Raw genomic sequence first — 16145 nt, forward strand, 5'->3', positions numbered from 1 at the left:
ATGTGTTATTAATGAACACTGTCAAAGACATTTACCGGTTCCACTGATTTTTTATCAGTGCTTTTGCTCTTAAAGAATTTGATTTAATTTGTATTGTACTGTGCACAATATATACATGTTTATTACTCTTATGTGGCTGAATGGGTTCATGGATTTAATGAAGATTCTTGTAGGTTGTGTGAGACATTGTAACTCGACTTTGTAGGTCAGCATGCCCTGTCAAGCAGAGCAGCCCATTTATGGTGACCAAAAATGTCAAACAGAGGAAGCAAAGTCCACTTGGCTATGGAGAGTTGTTTTAAAAAACCCTGTCAGGAGATTCAAACTGGAGTGTGCTTAATATAAAAGGTTGATATCAGGGAACAGCAAATTTTCATCATTTAAATGAATGAGTCTGATTTAGTATGTAAAATGATCTTTCATACCATACAGTCTATACAGTCCATATACAGAAACAGAGCTGTAAAACATGGCCCGTTTTAATTCTTTTTGTGTTGTCACAAAAGCAATGCACTTACAAAGAGCTAGCCATTCATGTTGAAGAAATAAGAAGTGTTTCAATCTGGACTGCTTTTTCAATAAGGCACAGTGCATCAATCAGAACAGAGAGCATTTGCATACAGTCAACTCTACAATTATTGGTGCCTTTCATAAAATTGAGCTAAAAGCAATATATTAAATAATCCACACATGTAATGAGTGATGTTTTGGGCTTAAACAAATGGATAAGTCACATATTTTAATTTTTACACTTTTTTGGACCAAAACAAGTTTTCTTTAGTAATACAATTTTAATGTGTGTTTGGCATCATTACCTTGCTGAAAAGTCAATCCATAGCCAGGTTTCAGCCTTCTGGCAGAGGTAGACAGATTTTGGGCTAAAATCTCCTGCTGTGTAACGGGGAGCGAGGAGGCGGACGCACGTGCTGAGATAAGCGAGATTTATTATGGGCGAATCCAGGGTCATAGTCATAACAATCCAGGTTCAAGTAGCCAATACGGAGAGATCGTGGGGCAGACATGATAGACACCAGAATTCAACAGAACAAACACCACAGCAGATAACACCAACAAACAACAGAGACCAATACAAAGATCAGCACGAAACAAAGGGCAAACACAGGGCTTAAATATGACACCGGGAACATGAGGGACAGGTGAAAACAATCATCTGCAGAGTCACAAAACAAGGGGCATGAACCAAAACAAACGCACATGGAAGACTAAAACAAAAAAGCACATGGAGTGGGAGGAGGTGACATGCTGCACCTTATTTGACAGAGGATATCAGGCGTTTTTCATCGTATGCAGTCCATTTGATTCTTTTTGCCATATGTGATGATAGTTTGCACCATCATATTTTGTAGTTCCAATAATATTTAGCAAATATCCTGCACTGCATTTTGTGGCTTGTTCTTAAGAAAAGCTTATCTTGAACTTTTCCAAAAAGCAGGTGGCACCTGATAGTGAATTTAGAAATTTTAAAACTTAAGAATCAGCTAAACTGTGCAGTTCTTAAACTGTTGTATTTGGTTTCCTTTTTTGCCTCTCTTACCATCCTCCTACTTTGCTTTATAACACACTGCATATACCTCTCTGCTATGAATGGATTAAAGACAAAAAATAAATATTTTGCCCAAAACCTTTTCATAAAACTATTATTTAAAAAAAAGTCTCAGACATCAAGCAGGGCATTTGTAACCATTTCACGTAATAACCTATTTGTAAAGTACAGACACTTCAGATGTTTGGTTCCGATCACCAGTGCTGTGAACAATTCTTTTTGTTTGTTTTTTTTTAGAATTGGAGCATTCTCATGTCATACCACTCAATGATTTTGTGTACTTCTAAACCTTTTAAATGTCAAGAGAGTTTTGAAAAATCAGTGCAGTTCCCTTTTAAAGGCTTAGTAACAAAAACAACAAGTTTAATTCTAAAGGATAAAGAGAGGTTAAATGTGGTTATGTAGAAATGAAGTATGACTTTCTGGTACATAAACCCAAACAATTATTATAAGGACCTCATGGGGATAAAACAAACAAAAAAGCACACAAAAACATGGAATATGGGCCCTTTAATGCAAAACAGCTTTTATATGTAATACATGCCTATATGCCTATATTCTTCTCTAGCATGTTTTTGCAAAGTTCACTACAAAAGCCAAAGGGCATGGTGTGGAAAGCGTTAAGTGATGCACCAGGCCTTGTTAAAGTTGATTTAGTTACAATAGATGATCCCATTAATCATGCCGCCATACCAGTAGTAATAGCTGGCTTAGCACATCATTTGTTACTGTCGTGGCAATTAATCTTTGCACTGGAAGGTTACACGCCAGTATAATCCCATTGTCTCAGGGTATATACATAGAGGCTGGATCTTCTTTTGGAATATCTTTTAATGAAAAGTCATGTTATTTTCAGTCTCAAGCCATGCACTCATCTTCTTGATCTAGTCAAATGTTGCCAGAACCTACTCCTTCAGGATTATTAGTGATAATATTGACATTTTCCCCATGCTGGGATTAGTCTAATGAATTGTGGAGCAGCAGGTGAACTAGAGCAAACATGGCTGTGCTTTGACAGGATGTAGCACTCTTTCTTGTGAGGAGATGGTGTTGGCTTTGCCATATATAATGGCGCATGACATGGCCACAAGTCAACCAGTGTCAACAGGTCACTAGAGAGAGCCGGGCAGTCCCACGGATCAGTCAGCTGCTCAGACGGCAGGTTGGTTGAATATTCGCAGTAGGCCGAGGGGAAGAAAGGGAAATCCTTGTGTATGTTATGTAAATATTTAATGAGATCTCAGTGGCCTCCCTGTCAGACTGGCATTTTATCTCTCTGTCTTTCTCCCCTCTCCTTTTTTTTCTCTCTTACTCTCTTCCTGCGTCTGTCTCTTGTTCTGTCACTTTCTCTGGCTGGTTGTCAGGTATTTAGCCACCACGGCGGTAAGTGTGGACTCTGGTAATCCAGGCTGCTGCATGCAGCTTTATGCCATTCACTTGCTTCCTGCCAATCACCACAGGGCCTCTTCTCCTCACAATCCTGCTGCAGACAGACAGAGCCAAGCCTGGACAATACAGGCTAGTGATGCATCATTCCTGGCCAAGTTGGCTTTTTGAGCTGGCACTTTTAGGGCCTCATTACGCTTGATTATAATCACTGCATATATGTGCATATACGTGAATATTCAGCAGCTATGTTAACATAGGTTTACAGTCTTGTCTGTGTACCTTCTTTAATCTGAAGAATTAAAAGCTCTCGCTACTAGGGGGTAGGTCAGAGCCAAAACATCTCCTACTGGCATGAGAATGCCTATGTTGATTACTTCTGATTTACTGTAACAATGAGCATGATAACAGAGTAACTGAATAGAGACTTTGAAGAGAGAAACAAGTGGCAGACTGCATCCTTGGTATTGCATCTCATGGGTATGTCATACATTTCTGAGGATGTGCACAACCTGAACTTCAAATGAACACAAGATTGGGGCAGCAATCATGCACACACATAAGCATACTAGAAAGGAAGTATACTTCTACAGAGGAGTGACCTTTTCACCACTCAAAGACTGGCAGCCATCAAAGGCCCCCATGAGCCAAAGACCTCAATGAAATACAGATTAGATGTACTGTGCATGTTGGTGTTAAATTACCTGGCATTCTGATTAATCTTAATTAAAATTGTTTTGCAATTGTAGTCATTATTTCAGTCATTTCAATGCAACCTCACCTCCCCAGTCATGGTTACAATGGACTATTCTATGTTGTAATGTAATGACACTGCTAAACTGAAAAGAACAAGACAATTAAGCAATATACTACTATACTATTCATAATTTGATTTTCTAAGTGTTGAGAGAAAATCAAGTAAAGACCAAAGCCAAATCTAACTTCAGTCTGAATAGAGTGCTGAACAGGGTGAGGACACTGTGCATAATGCTAGCATTAATGTTAATACAGATAGATCCAGTATTGCAGTAGTTATGCAAAAAAGTTATAATCCAATCCAAGTTCATTCTCTCAAAATATAATGGGACTACAATATTTATTACTTCTATGTTACTCTGTATGAAAATATTTCATACAGAATAACATAGAAGTAATAAATAGTTCCAAGCATATTTCTTAACACAAGCAAAATTATCTGCCAATATAGTGAGTAAATAAATAAAGTTAAATAAAACTTCCATAAGTTGAATAATCTTATAATATTCTTACAACACAATCAGAAGTATTAGATATATTGACTAGATTTAAGATAGCATTTTTTTGTAGATGGTCAGATCACTCAGGAGACTGCTATTTTTACAATGAGCATCCAGGGGGCCCCATTCCTTTCTTTTGTTCAGGGCTCCAGAATCACTAAATCCGCCCCTGTTTAGATCCTACTGTGCTCTCACTGAAGATGTAAATCATGTAGAACTTTGATCAAAATGCATTTGCATCTGACTTGTTCAGTCTTGCAAGTCTTCTAAAGTTAAATCTAGTGAGAACTAGATTTGTTTGAGCCTGGGCTGTGTGGAGCCTAAGCAACATGTGCCCAAGGGTCTGACTGCCTTGCTTCTTGTTATGATGATATAGTATCTTGATGGTTTATATTGAAAACAAGTACTCCAAGTAATTTTGGAGCATTTCTATTGATCTGTTCATGATGAGATTTCACACAATATAAAGGACAGCTGGAGAACTAAGTTTTTTAAACAATACAAAATAATGTTATTTTTGTCATTAAAAAAATGAGAGCAAGATTTTATTGATTTGATTGATTTAATAGACAAGCAAAAATGGTTATAACATAGCAAACTTTGGCTGCTGAACAAAGAGCTGTTTAAGAACTGAAAGGCCGTCTCTTATAGGTGAGCTGAGTCAATTGATCTGAGTCACTGAAAGGAGCTGGAATGCCCATCACTAGCATGGCCAAAGGAATAACACAATGACAGAAAATAGTCATCCTCTGGCCTTTTGCGAGAGACTATCACAGTGAAATGAAATGTCAAAGAGAGCCAAGACAGCAGGAGTCTTTCCATGATGGAGGAAAGCAGTTTGCTGTAATGAAAATGTTTCGTTTTTGAGATGTTTTGTAAGAGCAAGTGTTGCATCCCTTTCTCCGTGCAGTAGGAGAAGGAGCTCTGAACTCCTTTGTGATTCCATCATGTTAGGGGGAAGGAAGCAGCCATGCGTGAGCCAAGCAGCTGGTTTCATTAACCTCCTGTCCAACCCTGGAGAGAGGGAAGCAGGGCGAGGCGATGTAAATGGTGACCTTCTAAATATGCAGCCAGACACGTGCCACTGAACACTTCCCTTCGCCTGCAATTTAAAGACAGGGCAAAAAGAAAAAAGCAGTAGTTGCAGTGAGGAAACTAGGCCATTTGAGTCAACAGTTGAATCACCTTGGCAAAAAAACTGACTTTGAGTGCCTGTGGTGCAGATTTGCTTGGGGTTTGTTCATAGGCAGCATGACATGGCCAGTCATCTGTTTGTACACTCACAAACACACACAGAGCATCCAACATTCTTTGCAACAGAGCTAGACAATGCAGTGTCACACAGAGAGCTGAGATATTACACACAGCTGCAATTTATAACACACGCCAAATGATTTTGTTTATAATGCTTTTTACAATTTAAAAAATGATAACAGCTACAGTTTCAGGAGTTTGAAGAAACCCACTTCTTTAGCATTAGGCAGTCGACAAGGAGATGACTGATTTAAATGTTTTCAAAATGGACCCCTTAGCTCATCTTGGTTTAAAAACAAGGGATCATTATTGCATAGTTATGACTTTCTTAGAGTATATTTTTGTAGGATTAGCTCTTAAGTTATGGAAGATGAAATTCACTATGAATTATTTCTTACCATTAATGCATTACAACAAAGGAAGACGTTCTGTGCTGATTGTAATGCAGTATACCATGTTTGTGCTTGTGAATAGATGTTTTTTAATTATCACAAAACAAGATCATGACTGGATTCATTAAGTGATTAATTATGTAATTACATTTAAATTAAACAGCAAATTAATAAGTAGAAATGCCATATTGGTATCGATAGGTATCAGTTTTAGGGGAAAATAACAGGAGAAAATGCTGGATAGAATATTGGCAGTGGGGAAACTTTTCTAGTTACATCAGTGACTGCTGATGAGTGAATATGAGTCTGTGTGATGTGATGTTATTAGCTGTGTATTTCTTCCTGTGGGGTAGCAGAGTGTTTGAGTAGTCTGAGCATGATTGCCTACTTTTAGATGCTCATCCTAAGTGAAATGCTTTTAAAACTCTGTATTTTTTTGTAAATAAAAAAACATTGGCCAGATATTATGATTTTAATATCAGTACTAGAAAGGAAAAAAAAATATTGTGCCATCCCTAGTAATAAATAACTTTAGCCTTCTAAAGGTAAAGCATATGAAAGTCATATTTCAGTCATCTATTTCTATTTTTTTCTATTCCTTTTCAACAATGTAATGAAAATTGAATCTGTCTATTTTATTCTGTTTTTTTTGTTTCACCCTTTCTGATCAGAGAGCAGATCTGGCTGTAGCTCCCCTGACCATCACCTTTGTACGGGAGAAAGTGATCGACTTCTCCAAGCCCTTCATGAACACGGGGATCAGCATCCTGTACCGCCGGCCCAACAGCACCAACAGCGGCTTCTTCTCCTTTCTCAACCCCATGACCCCTGACATCTGGGTCTACATCCTGCTGGCTTACCTAGGCGTAAGCTGTGTCCTTTTTGTTATTGCCAGGTGAGTGAAACTGAAAGTGAGTGTGGAAAAAAATCTTTATTGCTCATAACCCTTTGAAATACCTCAGCGAGTGAGATTTGAGCTTACACACGAAAGGCAAGCTGATGTGCGAATCTTCACAGCTCTGCTGTGCTGAAGTGCTGAGGAAACAGAAGAGCAGTGAGACAGTCTCTCACAGGACCTTACTCCCCTGGGTAGCCATTGTTGCTGACACATTGAGCGCCATGTGAAGAGTGGTGCTTGAGTTAATTTTGGAGGAAATGAGCGATTGGCCGGGCTGCGAGTTTCAAGAGGTGGCAGCTGCTCTCATCAGGTCCTTTTTTGTCTTTGGACACATTTCCTTTCAATATTCCTCCGAAAACATACAAAATGCAGTTTTGCAGGAGTGCCATTATTTTGTCTGCTGGGCTATTAGGTGGTCAGTAGCCATTTTCAGCCAGCAATACTGCCTTTATGTGATGCAATACAATAACACAGAGCCTTTCCGTTTTGAGGAAGGAGAAATGTGCTTCAAGTAGGAGTCATTTTATTTTCTTCAACTGAATCAAAATAGTCACGCAGACATGGTGAGGCAGAAGGTAATAGTGTCAGTTAAACCCTTTTTTTCTGGGGCACATGGTGCACGTAACCAATCAGATTTTCTCAACTCGGCTCCTCAGTGACATTTTACAGGATCCAGGTGTTTTGCTCAAGCCACACTGCAATCAGGAGTAGTTATGTGGTGTGAAGTAGGAGAGTCTTTACAATAGGTGATGTGGCATTTGTGAAACTGCTTCTGTGCTCACACGCTCTGAGTAACAGTGACATGACACCACACACAGGTTCACTGAAAGGACTGGAAAGAAATTAAAGTATGTTTCAGTCTTAAAGGGCCTGTGTCATGGTAAAACTGATTTTCTCACCTTTTGTGAAATTAAAGAGCTTTATGTACTATGTGGACATGGTTACACCAGTACAAATAAATGTACACAGTTAATTTCCCCGTCCTTACAGTCAACATATAATATGTATCTGTTTATGTTTATTTAACATTAAAAACAGCCCATTTTCAAGGTGTTTTGTGATGTCACAAAAAACAGTACATTTACATATACAGGGTGGGCCATTTATATGGATACACCCAAAGAAAATGGGAATGGTTGGTGATATTAACTTCCTGTTTGTGGCACATTAGTATACGGGAGGGGGAAAACTTTTCAAGATGGGTGGTGACCATGGCGGCCATTTTGAAGTCGGCCATTTTGGATCCAACTTTAGTTTTTTCAATGGGAAGAGGGTCGTGAGACACATCAAACTTACTGAGAATTTCACAAGAAAAACAAAGGTGTGCTTGGTCCATGACGACCAATCCACTTTGGAAGCTGGCACGTTCCCTGAGTTTTTCCAGCAAGATGGTGCACCACCACATTATGGGTGTCAGGTCCGAGCATTCCTAGATGAACAGTTTCCTGGACAGTGGATTGGTCATCATGGGCCAGTTGAATGGCCCCCAAGTTCTCCCGATCTGACCCCCTTAGACTTTTATCTTTGGGGTCATCTGAAGGCAATTGTCTATGCTGTGAAGATACGAGATGTGCAGCACCTGAAACTACAGATACTGGAAGCCTGTGCCAGCATTTCTTCTGCGGTGTTGCTATCAGTGTGTGAAGAGTGGGAGAAGAGGGTTGCATTGACAATCCAACACAATGGGCAGCACTTTGAACACATTTTATAAGTGGTCAGAAACTTGTAAATAACTCATGAAAGAATAAAGTTACATTAAAACCAAGCACACCACTGTTTTTCTTGTGAAATTCTCAGTAAGTTTGATGTGTCTCACGACCCTCTTCCCATTGAAAAAACTAAAGTTGGATCAAAAATGGCCAACTTCAACATGGCCGCCATGGTCACCACCCATCTTGAAAAGTTTTCCCCCTCCCGTATATTAATGTGCCACAAACAGGAAGTTAATATCACCAACCATTCCCATTTTATTTGGGTGTATCCATATAAATGACCCACCCTGTATATCCAAGCCTACATTGCCCATTCACACTGAAGGTATAGAGAGTGTTTCAGCCCAGACTGTATATTGAATAACGCTCAGTATAGGACAGTCCATCAGACCAGAGCTCATTTTACATAGTCATACACAAAAGTCTGGGCACCCCTGGTCATATGACCTGTTTTTGTACCATCCTCTACAGAGAACACACTTCTGTAAGTTTTAATGCACAATCACTATTTATTTATCCCTTTTATCAGCTCCACTTACTATATAGGTGCACTTTGTAGTTCTACAATTACAGACTGCAGTCCATCTGTTTCTCTGCATACTTTGTTAGGCCCCTTTTACCTTGTTCTTAAGTGGTTAGGACCCCATGGACCCTCATAGACCAGGTACTAATTGGGTGGTGGATCATTCTCAGCACTACAATGACACCACACCACCACCACATCACTGTTACTGCAGTGCTGAGAATGCCCTGCATATACCCCTTCACCATGAAAGGATTCAAATAAATGGATTAACATGTCATTTTAGTTCAACATTTTATTTCAAGACTATCATAAAACAATGTCTTAGGCATCAAACATCATATTCATACTGGTTTAATGTAACTTCCTGTGAGGGAGCTTTTACAGACATTAAACTCTGGCATCTGATTTCTTTCTCCACCACTGTGAACAGTTCTGGCTCAGTAAATTAATCTAGAAAGGGGCATTTCATACCAAACAACTCTGAATTACTTACATCTTAAGCACTAAACTGTGTTGAAACTTTGAAAATTAAGTGGAAATCCCCTTTAATTCTAATGAATTAAAAGAGGTTGGTAATGTAAAAATCAATTATGACTGAATTTGGTACATGCAATCACAAACACTATAAGTAGACTTCAGAAAAAATTATAAAATACAAGAAAAAGCAGGATATGGGTGATTTAAATGGCCAGTATTACATAGACACACAAAACAACTGGATGCCTAAGACTTAAATGCATTAATATTATAATGCTACCATAGTAATTTGTCTTGTAGCCTGTCTTCCAGTGCTTACTTTAACATTTAGTCAAAACCAAAAATGTTCATGTTCATGTTCATATACCACCTGCTGCTTTGAAGAAAGGCCCTTAGGAGATCTTCAAAGCTTATTGTGCACATTTCACACACCATACAAAGCGCTCTGAGGCCTGAGCGCGAGTGTGAGACTGCCTGAGGTCAGGATGCTCGGCTTCTCTTCAGCAGTCATGACACAGAAAAAATGAAGATTATCTCAAATGACGATTATTGATGCTGACATTTTGAGGTCAATGGTTTTTGGTGAAACGTATATAAAACTACCTCAAATGCCCACAGGTCCATGAAATGGAAGTAAATTGCAGCAAACTGAGCTTTGAATGGGAAAACTAGTCTAGTATCCTGAGTGTAGTCTTATCACAGCCTTTAAATTTAAGAATCATTTTAATGGACGTAACTAGGGGGTGGTAGGAATCCTTCATAGCAACGCTTCAATAAACTGCCCATGCTCTGGAAAATATACATTTGGAATTTGGAAAAAGAAAAAAAAAAAAATATATATATATATAATAAATAAATAAAAAGATAAAAAGGCCAATGGAATATAGATTAAAATTTAAGACTCCAATACCTCACCAGTGTGGATAAGCACTTACGCTCCAGCAACTGTGTAATAATGGACGTGTCCTCTTTCCCTGCTTCTCCTGTCCTTATCTTCTCAAATACCTGCACATTGCCCAAGTTTCAATTTTCTAAGAGTTAGTGCTTCAGGTGCCTCTATAGTGTCTGGGCTTAGAGACTCAGAAGGAAGACAAATGACTCCTTTTTTCTTTTTTAATTGTTACTATAGACTATTACAGCCTGCCTGGATTATTGACTTTTTTCTGTCACAACAAGAGTAAGTCGAATGTGCTCCCATGCACAAAAATGTTCACTGTGGTACATTAGAATCAATTATGTGTTTGCAGAAAACATTTTAGAAGTTTCATTTATTTATTTTTAATTAATAATGCTGTTCAAAAATCAGAAACCACCATTCGCTTCTTGTCAAAATGGCTATTGATTACAAGTTATACATTTTCAGTGCTGGGAAAGAAAGCAGGAAAATATATTTAGTTTGTCCACTGTTTGCCTTTATTGCACCTTCCCTTCTTTTCAGGAGACTTCAGGGAAAATTTTCCACACCTGCAAAGTTCAGTCTTTGCATTTTCTGCTTCTCACTATCCAATTAATCCCATACACATTTTGTGATTTTGGCATCTGGGCTCTGGGATGGTCTGTCTATCATTCTGAGAGCACCAGCAGCTTCTTTGAATGATTTACACATTTTCTTCTTTTTTGTCTGTTTCTTTTTCTCAGTAACAGCTTCTTGACAGCTACACATCCTTTCAGACTTAGTGTTGAGTTGCCTTCTCACAGTGGAAGGATGGACAGAAACACCTGTCCATCCTGATCTCAGATCTGAAGCAAAAGTGAAGCTTTATTTTCTCTTCTGTCTCAAAGATGAAAGCTTTAAACACTGTTTATCTGATGGTGACAGATTTGGTGGTCTGCCTAGTCATGCACGGTTGTAAGGAGTCTAATTTTCGCTATATCTTTTAATCATTTTTGGGACACCCGTTTCAGAAGCTCCAGTTTAAACTAGTTTTGCTCTGAAGAGTGTATCATTTTATATCTAATCTCTTCATAAATATCCTTTTAATTATGAATAACTAATACTTAATGGCTGTTTTGAGTGTTAAATAAATGAAGGGTGGTCTCTGACTTTTGCACACCGTCATTTATTTAGCCTGAATGCATAAAAGATGCACGGCGAGGCTTGCTAGTTGTAAGCAGAGAAAGCTCTGTACTGATTGTGAAGCTGTTTGAAAGATCTGGACTGAAATTCCTTTGTGTCTCGCATATTAAAACTCTCTTAAATATGATGTGCAGACAGCTTTATGTGAAGCACTATTCGTTTTATGTCTCCGGTTTATACCAGATGACATTTTAATGCCCTCTGACCCAAATAGGAGAAGGAGAGAGAGAGAGAGGGGGGGGGAACAGGAAAAAGAAAGAAGTCAGGGAAAGGGAAGAGGAGAAAGAGGTGAGGAATTGAGAGAGGACAGAAGTAGACGGTGACGGAGAGATGGAGAAATGGAGAGAGGAAAGAGGAGATTTTCAGAGACTTGACAGACAACATACGACAGCTCAGACTAGACAACAATATAAGCTTGTTTTATCAAACTCAATGTCACTGAAGAAGCCTGTTATCATTTTATTTATGTCTATATGCAATATATATTCTACTCTGAACTACGTAATAAGATTTCTCCATGAATCGATGCTAGTGCCAGTTATCGGTTGTATTTTTTGTCTGTTGCTCGCACACATCGTCTGAGACTTGAGGACATATTCAGGTTAAGTATTTTGAATCAAGGACACTACTGGAGGGCTGCGTGGGGTAGGACTATTCGAAGAGCCACAGTTCGTTATTGCATGCCACTGGAATGCTCAACATGCCACAGCTGTACTGCAACCTAGAAATAATTCTTCTTGGATCACCTCAAACAGACACACACACAAAACAGCCAGCATTCTAAGCTATAATCCACACCTTATGTGGGAGACATGCAGTCTTAAGATAAACACAGGCGGTAATGCTCAGTATATCATCCATGACAGGTTTGCAACTGTTGTGGTTCTTATTTGTCACCTCTCATCCCATTTAACTAAGTCCCTTGACACAAACATGTAACATTACTAGGCCTAACTGCCTGACTGATATGAAGATTTTTTTTAACAGATACTGTAGCTGTTCAGAATCCTCAGGTTTTTTTGTCTTTGTGTTAATTAGCTCTTCTTTTAACCTTTTTTTTGTATGTTTTCACTAGTGCACAATTGGGGACTACATGAGCCTCACACGTCTTAATAATTTTGGCCAATTGAATAATGATTGTTGGAAAAAAAAAGTATATAGCTCATATTACTAAAAACGTATAACTAAATAAATCTCCCACACCAGTGATATTACATTATCATTTATGTATCCACTCCAACAGACATGTAAGGCCTCTGGCAGTCTAAATACTTGCATAAAAAGCAGCTAGCCTAAAAGCTAACTTCACTAACTCATTTGTACTAACAATATGTGATTAGCATCTGTCGAAGCTAAAAATGCATCCACATCTGCTATTACCTCATGTAAGAACATATTGTTATCCATTTTTACCATTTAAAAGATATAGCAGAGTTGCTAATCAGCTGCCAGATTTTTGCAAATATTCCCACACTTTTTAAAAGTATAATTGATACCGAAAATCAAAATGTATAGTTTTTATTTTGTTTTAGTCAGTAATAGAAAAACAAAGAGAAGCACTAAACCTTTTTGCACATATTTATTGTACTATGATCATTTCCTAACTTATGCAACAACAGTTATTAATAATTCTTCTTATTTTAGCTTAATTTTCTTCGCATCATTACTGAGATATGTTGCTAAAATATTTATCGCAACATGCAAATCAGACTGAAAGAGTATTTTAGTGACACTGAGAAGATGAGAAGGGGGCGAAACTGGCTTTGTAATAGGCTATAAAAATTAATCTCCGTACAGAATGTGTATCAGAAAATACATGACATTTTTATTCCTGTTAATGGTACTGTTTGTTTGTTTGTTAAAATATTGATATATAAAGCATCAGACATCAAGACAGTGCGATCACTCTAATGGAAGTGTTTCATTGTGTTGTACACAATCCTGTAACAATTTTTAATATAATGAGTTTCTGACAGGAAGAACGGCTGACATATAATAGACAATACATATATTTCTCTAATAAAGGTGGTACTAACTACAATATAGCATTGAAATGTCTTGTATTGGTCTATAATGGGGTTTGGTAAGAAACTCTTCAATTATAGGTAAACTTACATTTACATTGCTGTATGTTGCCTACACACAGCAGACCACAACCTTCCCCTCACTGTCCCCTTTCCTGTATGTTAAGCTGTAAAAGAAATGAACAGGTGGTTACTCTAAACTTGGCATATGAAGCATATGAAAGTTGCACATTGTCAGTCTCATGTGTCTTTCTGTTGCAACCCAGAACTAGTCATTCATTATCGGCAGGGTTTTTACAGATGCTGACAAATTCATTGGATATCAGTTTCTGAAATGTGTTCTGCTGGGTACAGATGTGAGAAATAATCACATTTATCTGTATATGCATAGTCGGGGGGGGGATCAGGCTGAAACAACTTAGCTGTTGCCTACCAGAATCAAATTCTATATCATCCGTCTAAATGATCTCATTTTATCCTAACCTTGCCTGATGCAGTCTCTACCTGCCACTGTAAAAAAAAATGTACAAAGATAATGCAAGAATGTAATATGAACAAAATCAGATAGCTTGAAAATTCATTTCATTAAAATTGATGGAGTGTCTCATGCTACTAGACTAATTGGTCATAAAATGGAATTAGCAGAAGAGGTTCTGCTATGTTGCACAGGGATAATGTTCACTTGTTCTTTCCCACAGATTCAGCCCATACGAGTGGTACGACGCCCACCCGTGTAACCCAAGCTCCGATGTGGTGGAGAACAACTTCACGCTCCTCAACAGCTTTTGGTTCGGTGTGGGCTCCCTTATGCAGCAAGGTAAAGTACTCTTCATACATCAGCCGCTCTCTCCAGCAACTCCGAGCCTGCTTATAACACCCCCTTCAAAAAAGAACCTTGGCTGACAGCAGTATGAGGTGGTGGCTGCTTCTAGTGAAACCCTTCCCCATCAAGAGCATGTGGAGTTCAGACTTCCATCAGAGAAGAGAGATGTTGTCTTACTTTTTGGCAGTGCAGGGAGGAGGAAAGGTGTCAGACAGCTGTCATATGCTCAGACAGGTTGGAAGGATATCAGTATATTTTGTTTCTATGAAGCACAGCTTCCATCAGGGTACCGTCTTCTCATGTTGTTGGCATGGAGCTGAGGTTCAGATCAAACTGCACAAAAGATTGTGACTCTGCCTTGCCATTATGCTGACACACAGCTGAGAAAACTTTCAAATCTGTCCCGTCTATTCATAGACACCCCCTCTCCACAAAAAAAGCAGGAAATACAATTCATTCAGCTGTTCTCCCCAAAGTGTAGAGACAGAACCCTCCCACCCTCTGAAATAGTGTGCACTACTTTGCAAAGGTTTAGAAGCCATTACTTTTATTGTATTATACCATTGCTATGTAATTACTATTCAAATACAAAATAACTTGCACAACGGGTTACACATTTACATTTGATCTTAAATACAGAAATCTGTACTTAAGTACAGTATGCACAGTGGCTGCACTGATCATAATTTTTTATGGCCATTTCCGATTTACACTTCTTTACAGCCAAACTGGCTGATGGCCAATTTTTGACCAATTTAATAATGCCTTTCTTTAATCCAAAGCTCACACTGTGTGGACTAAATGAACACATCAAACACACTAGCCCACTGCTTTCTATTAGCCAAAGGTATAACATAAATAACGCAATCCAACCTTCAACCCTTTCAGGCTGATGCAGAAATGTGGCTGTTCCTAATATTTAATCTACCCTTCGCCATTAATACTGTGGTTTCTCAACACTGTTTTTGCATTTCTTTGATATGAAAATAATGTGATCCAACAAAGCAAATAATTTATACATTTTTATTTAGTTTGTCTCACAAATGTCTTCTAGAGCAACATATCAGCATTACTTCTCAATTCTGATAAAACAACATAATAAGCACTCACAATTGCATTCTGAATTGACTTGTGCATTTACTTGGGGGGAAAAAATCACAGTGCATCCCACAATAAGGGAAGCCTTATTTTATCCATCTTATTTTAGCCATCTTTTATGCAGTGATAGCACACAGCAAGGTCCGATGCAACATGATCAAGCGTGTTACAGTGGTCAAACATGAATGTATGCGCTGTTATTCCTTAACAGATGTAAACAGGTACTCAGAATTGAGCGCCAACAAAAAGCTCAATTTGATGGGCTTAATCAGCCAAACTGGCATTTTAAATTCATAAAGGAAAACCATTGGCCTATTTACCTGACATGAATCAAATAAAGTGCTTTGTTGAAAGCAAGAGCCAACTGACTGTTTAGAACAATGAGTCATGCATAATTGTGGTAGCCTATTGTGGTACAGCTGTATAAGCAGCATTCAAATACAGTTCCATTGGACTGACTTATTTATATCATAGAATTGCGATCCAATTGCGTATTGGTTATTGAAAGTTTAGAATCTTTACTTCTGGCAGAATTTCTTTGTTTTCTGAGTTATGAGTGAGAAATAATATCAAGTAGTTCAATGCTTTTATGATCACCAGCAATAGATGTGATTTCTAAGGACCAACACTGATCATAGCTGATTAGTACCATTTGGTC

At 38.3% G+C, this 16145-nt stretch overlaps 1 protein-coding gene across 1 annotated transcript in view; it reads left to right on the forward strand.

The window, feature by feature from the left end:
- The window catches only part of LOC108433587 (glutamate receptor ionotropic, kainate 3), a 126689-nt gene that overhangs the window by 93867 nt on the left and 16677 nt on the right, over window positions 1-16145 (forward strand). The window contains exons 11-12 of the mRNA XM_037537028.1: window positions 6524-6747; window positions 14265-14383. Coding sequence (XP_037392925.1) covers window positions 6524-6747; window positions 14265-14383 — 343 coding nt within the window. The remainder of the gene's footprint in view (window positions 1-6523; window positions 6748-14264; window positions 14384-16145) is intronic.

Source organism: Pygocentrus nattereri, chromosome 3 (genome assembly GCF_015220715.1).
Source record: "Pygocentrus nattereri isolate fPygNat1 chromosome 3, fPygNat1.pri, whole genome shotgun sequence".
Classification (NCBI taxonomy): domain Eukaryota; kingdom Metazoa; phylum Chordata; class Actinopteri; order Characiformes; family Serrasalmidae; genus Pygocentrus; species Pygocentrus nattereri.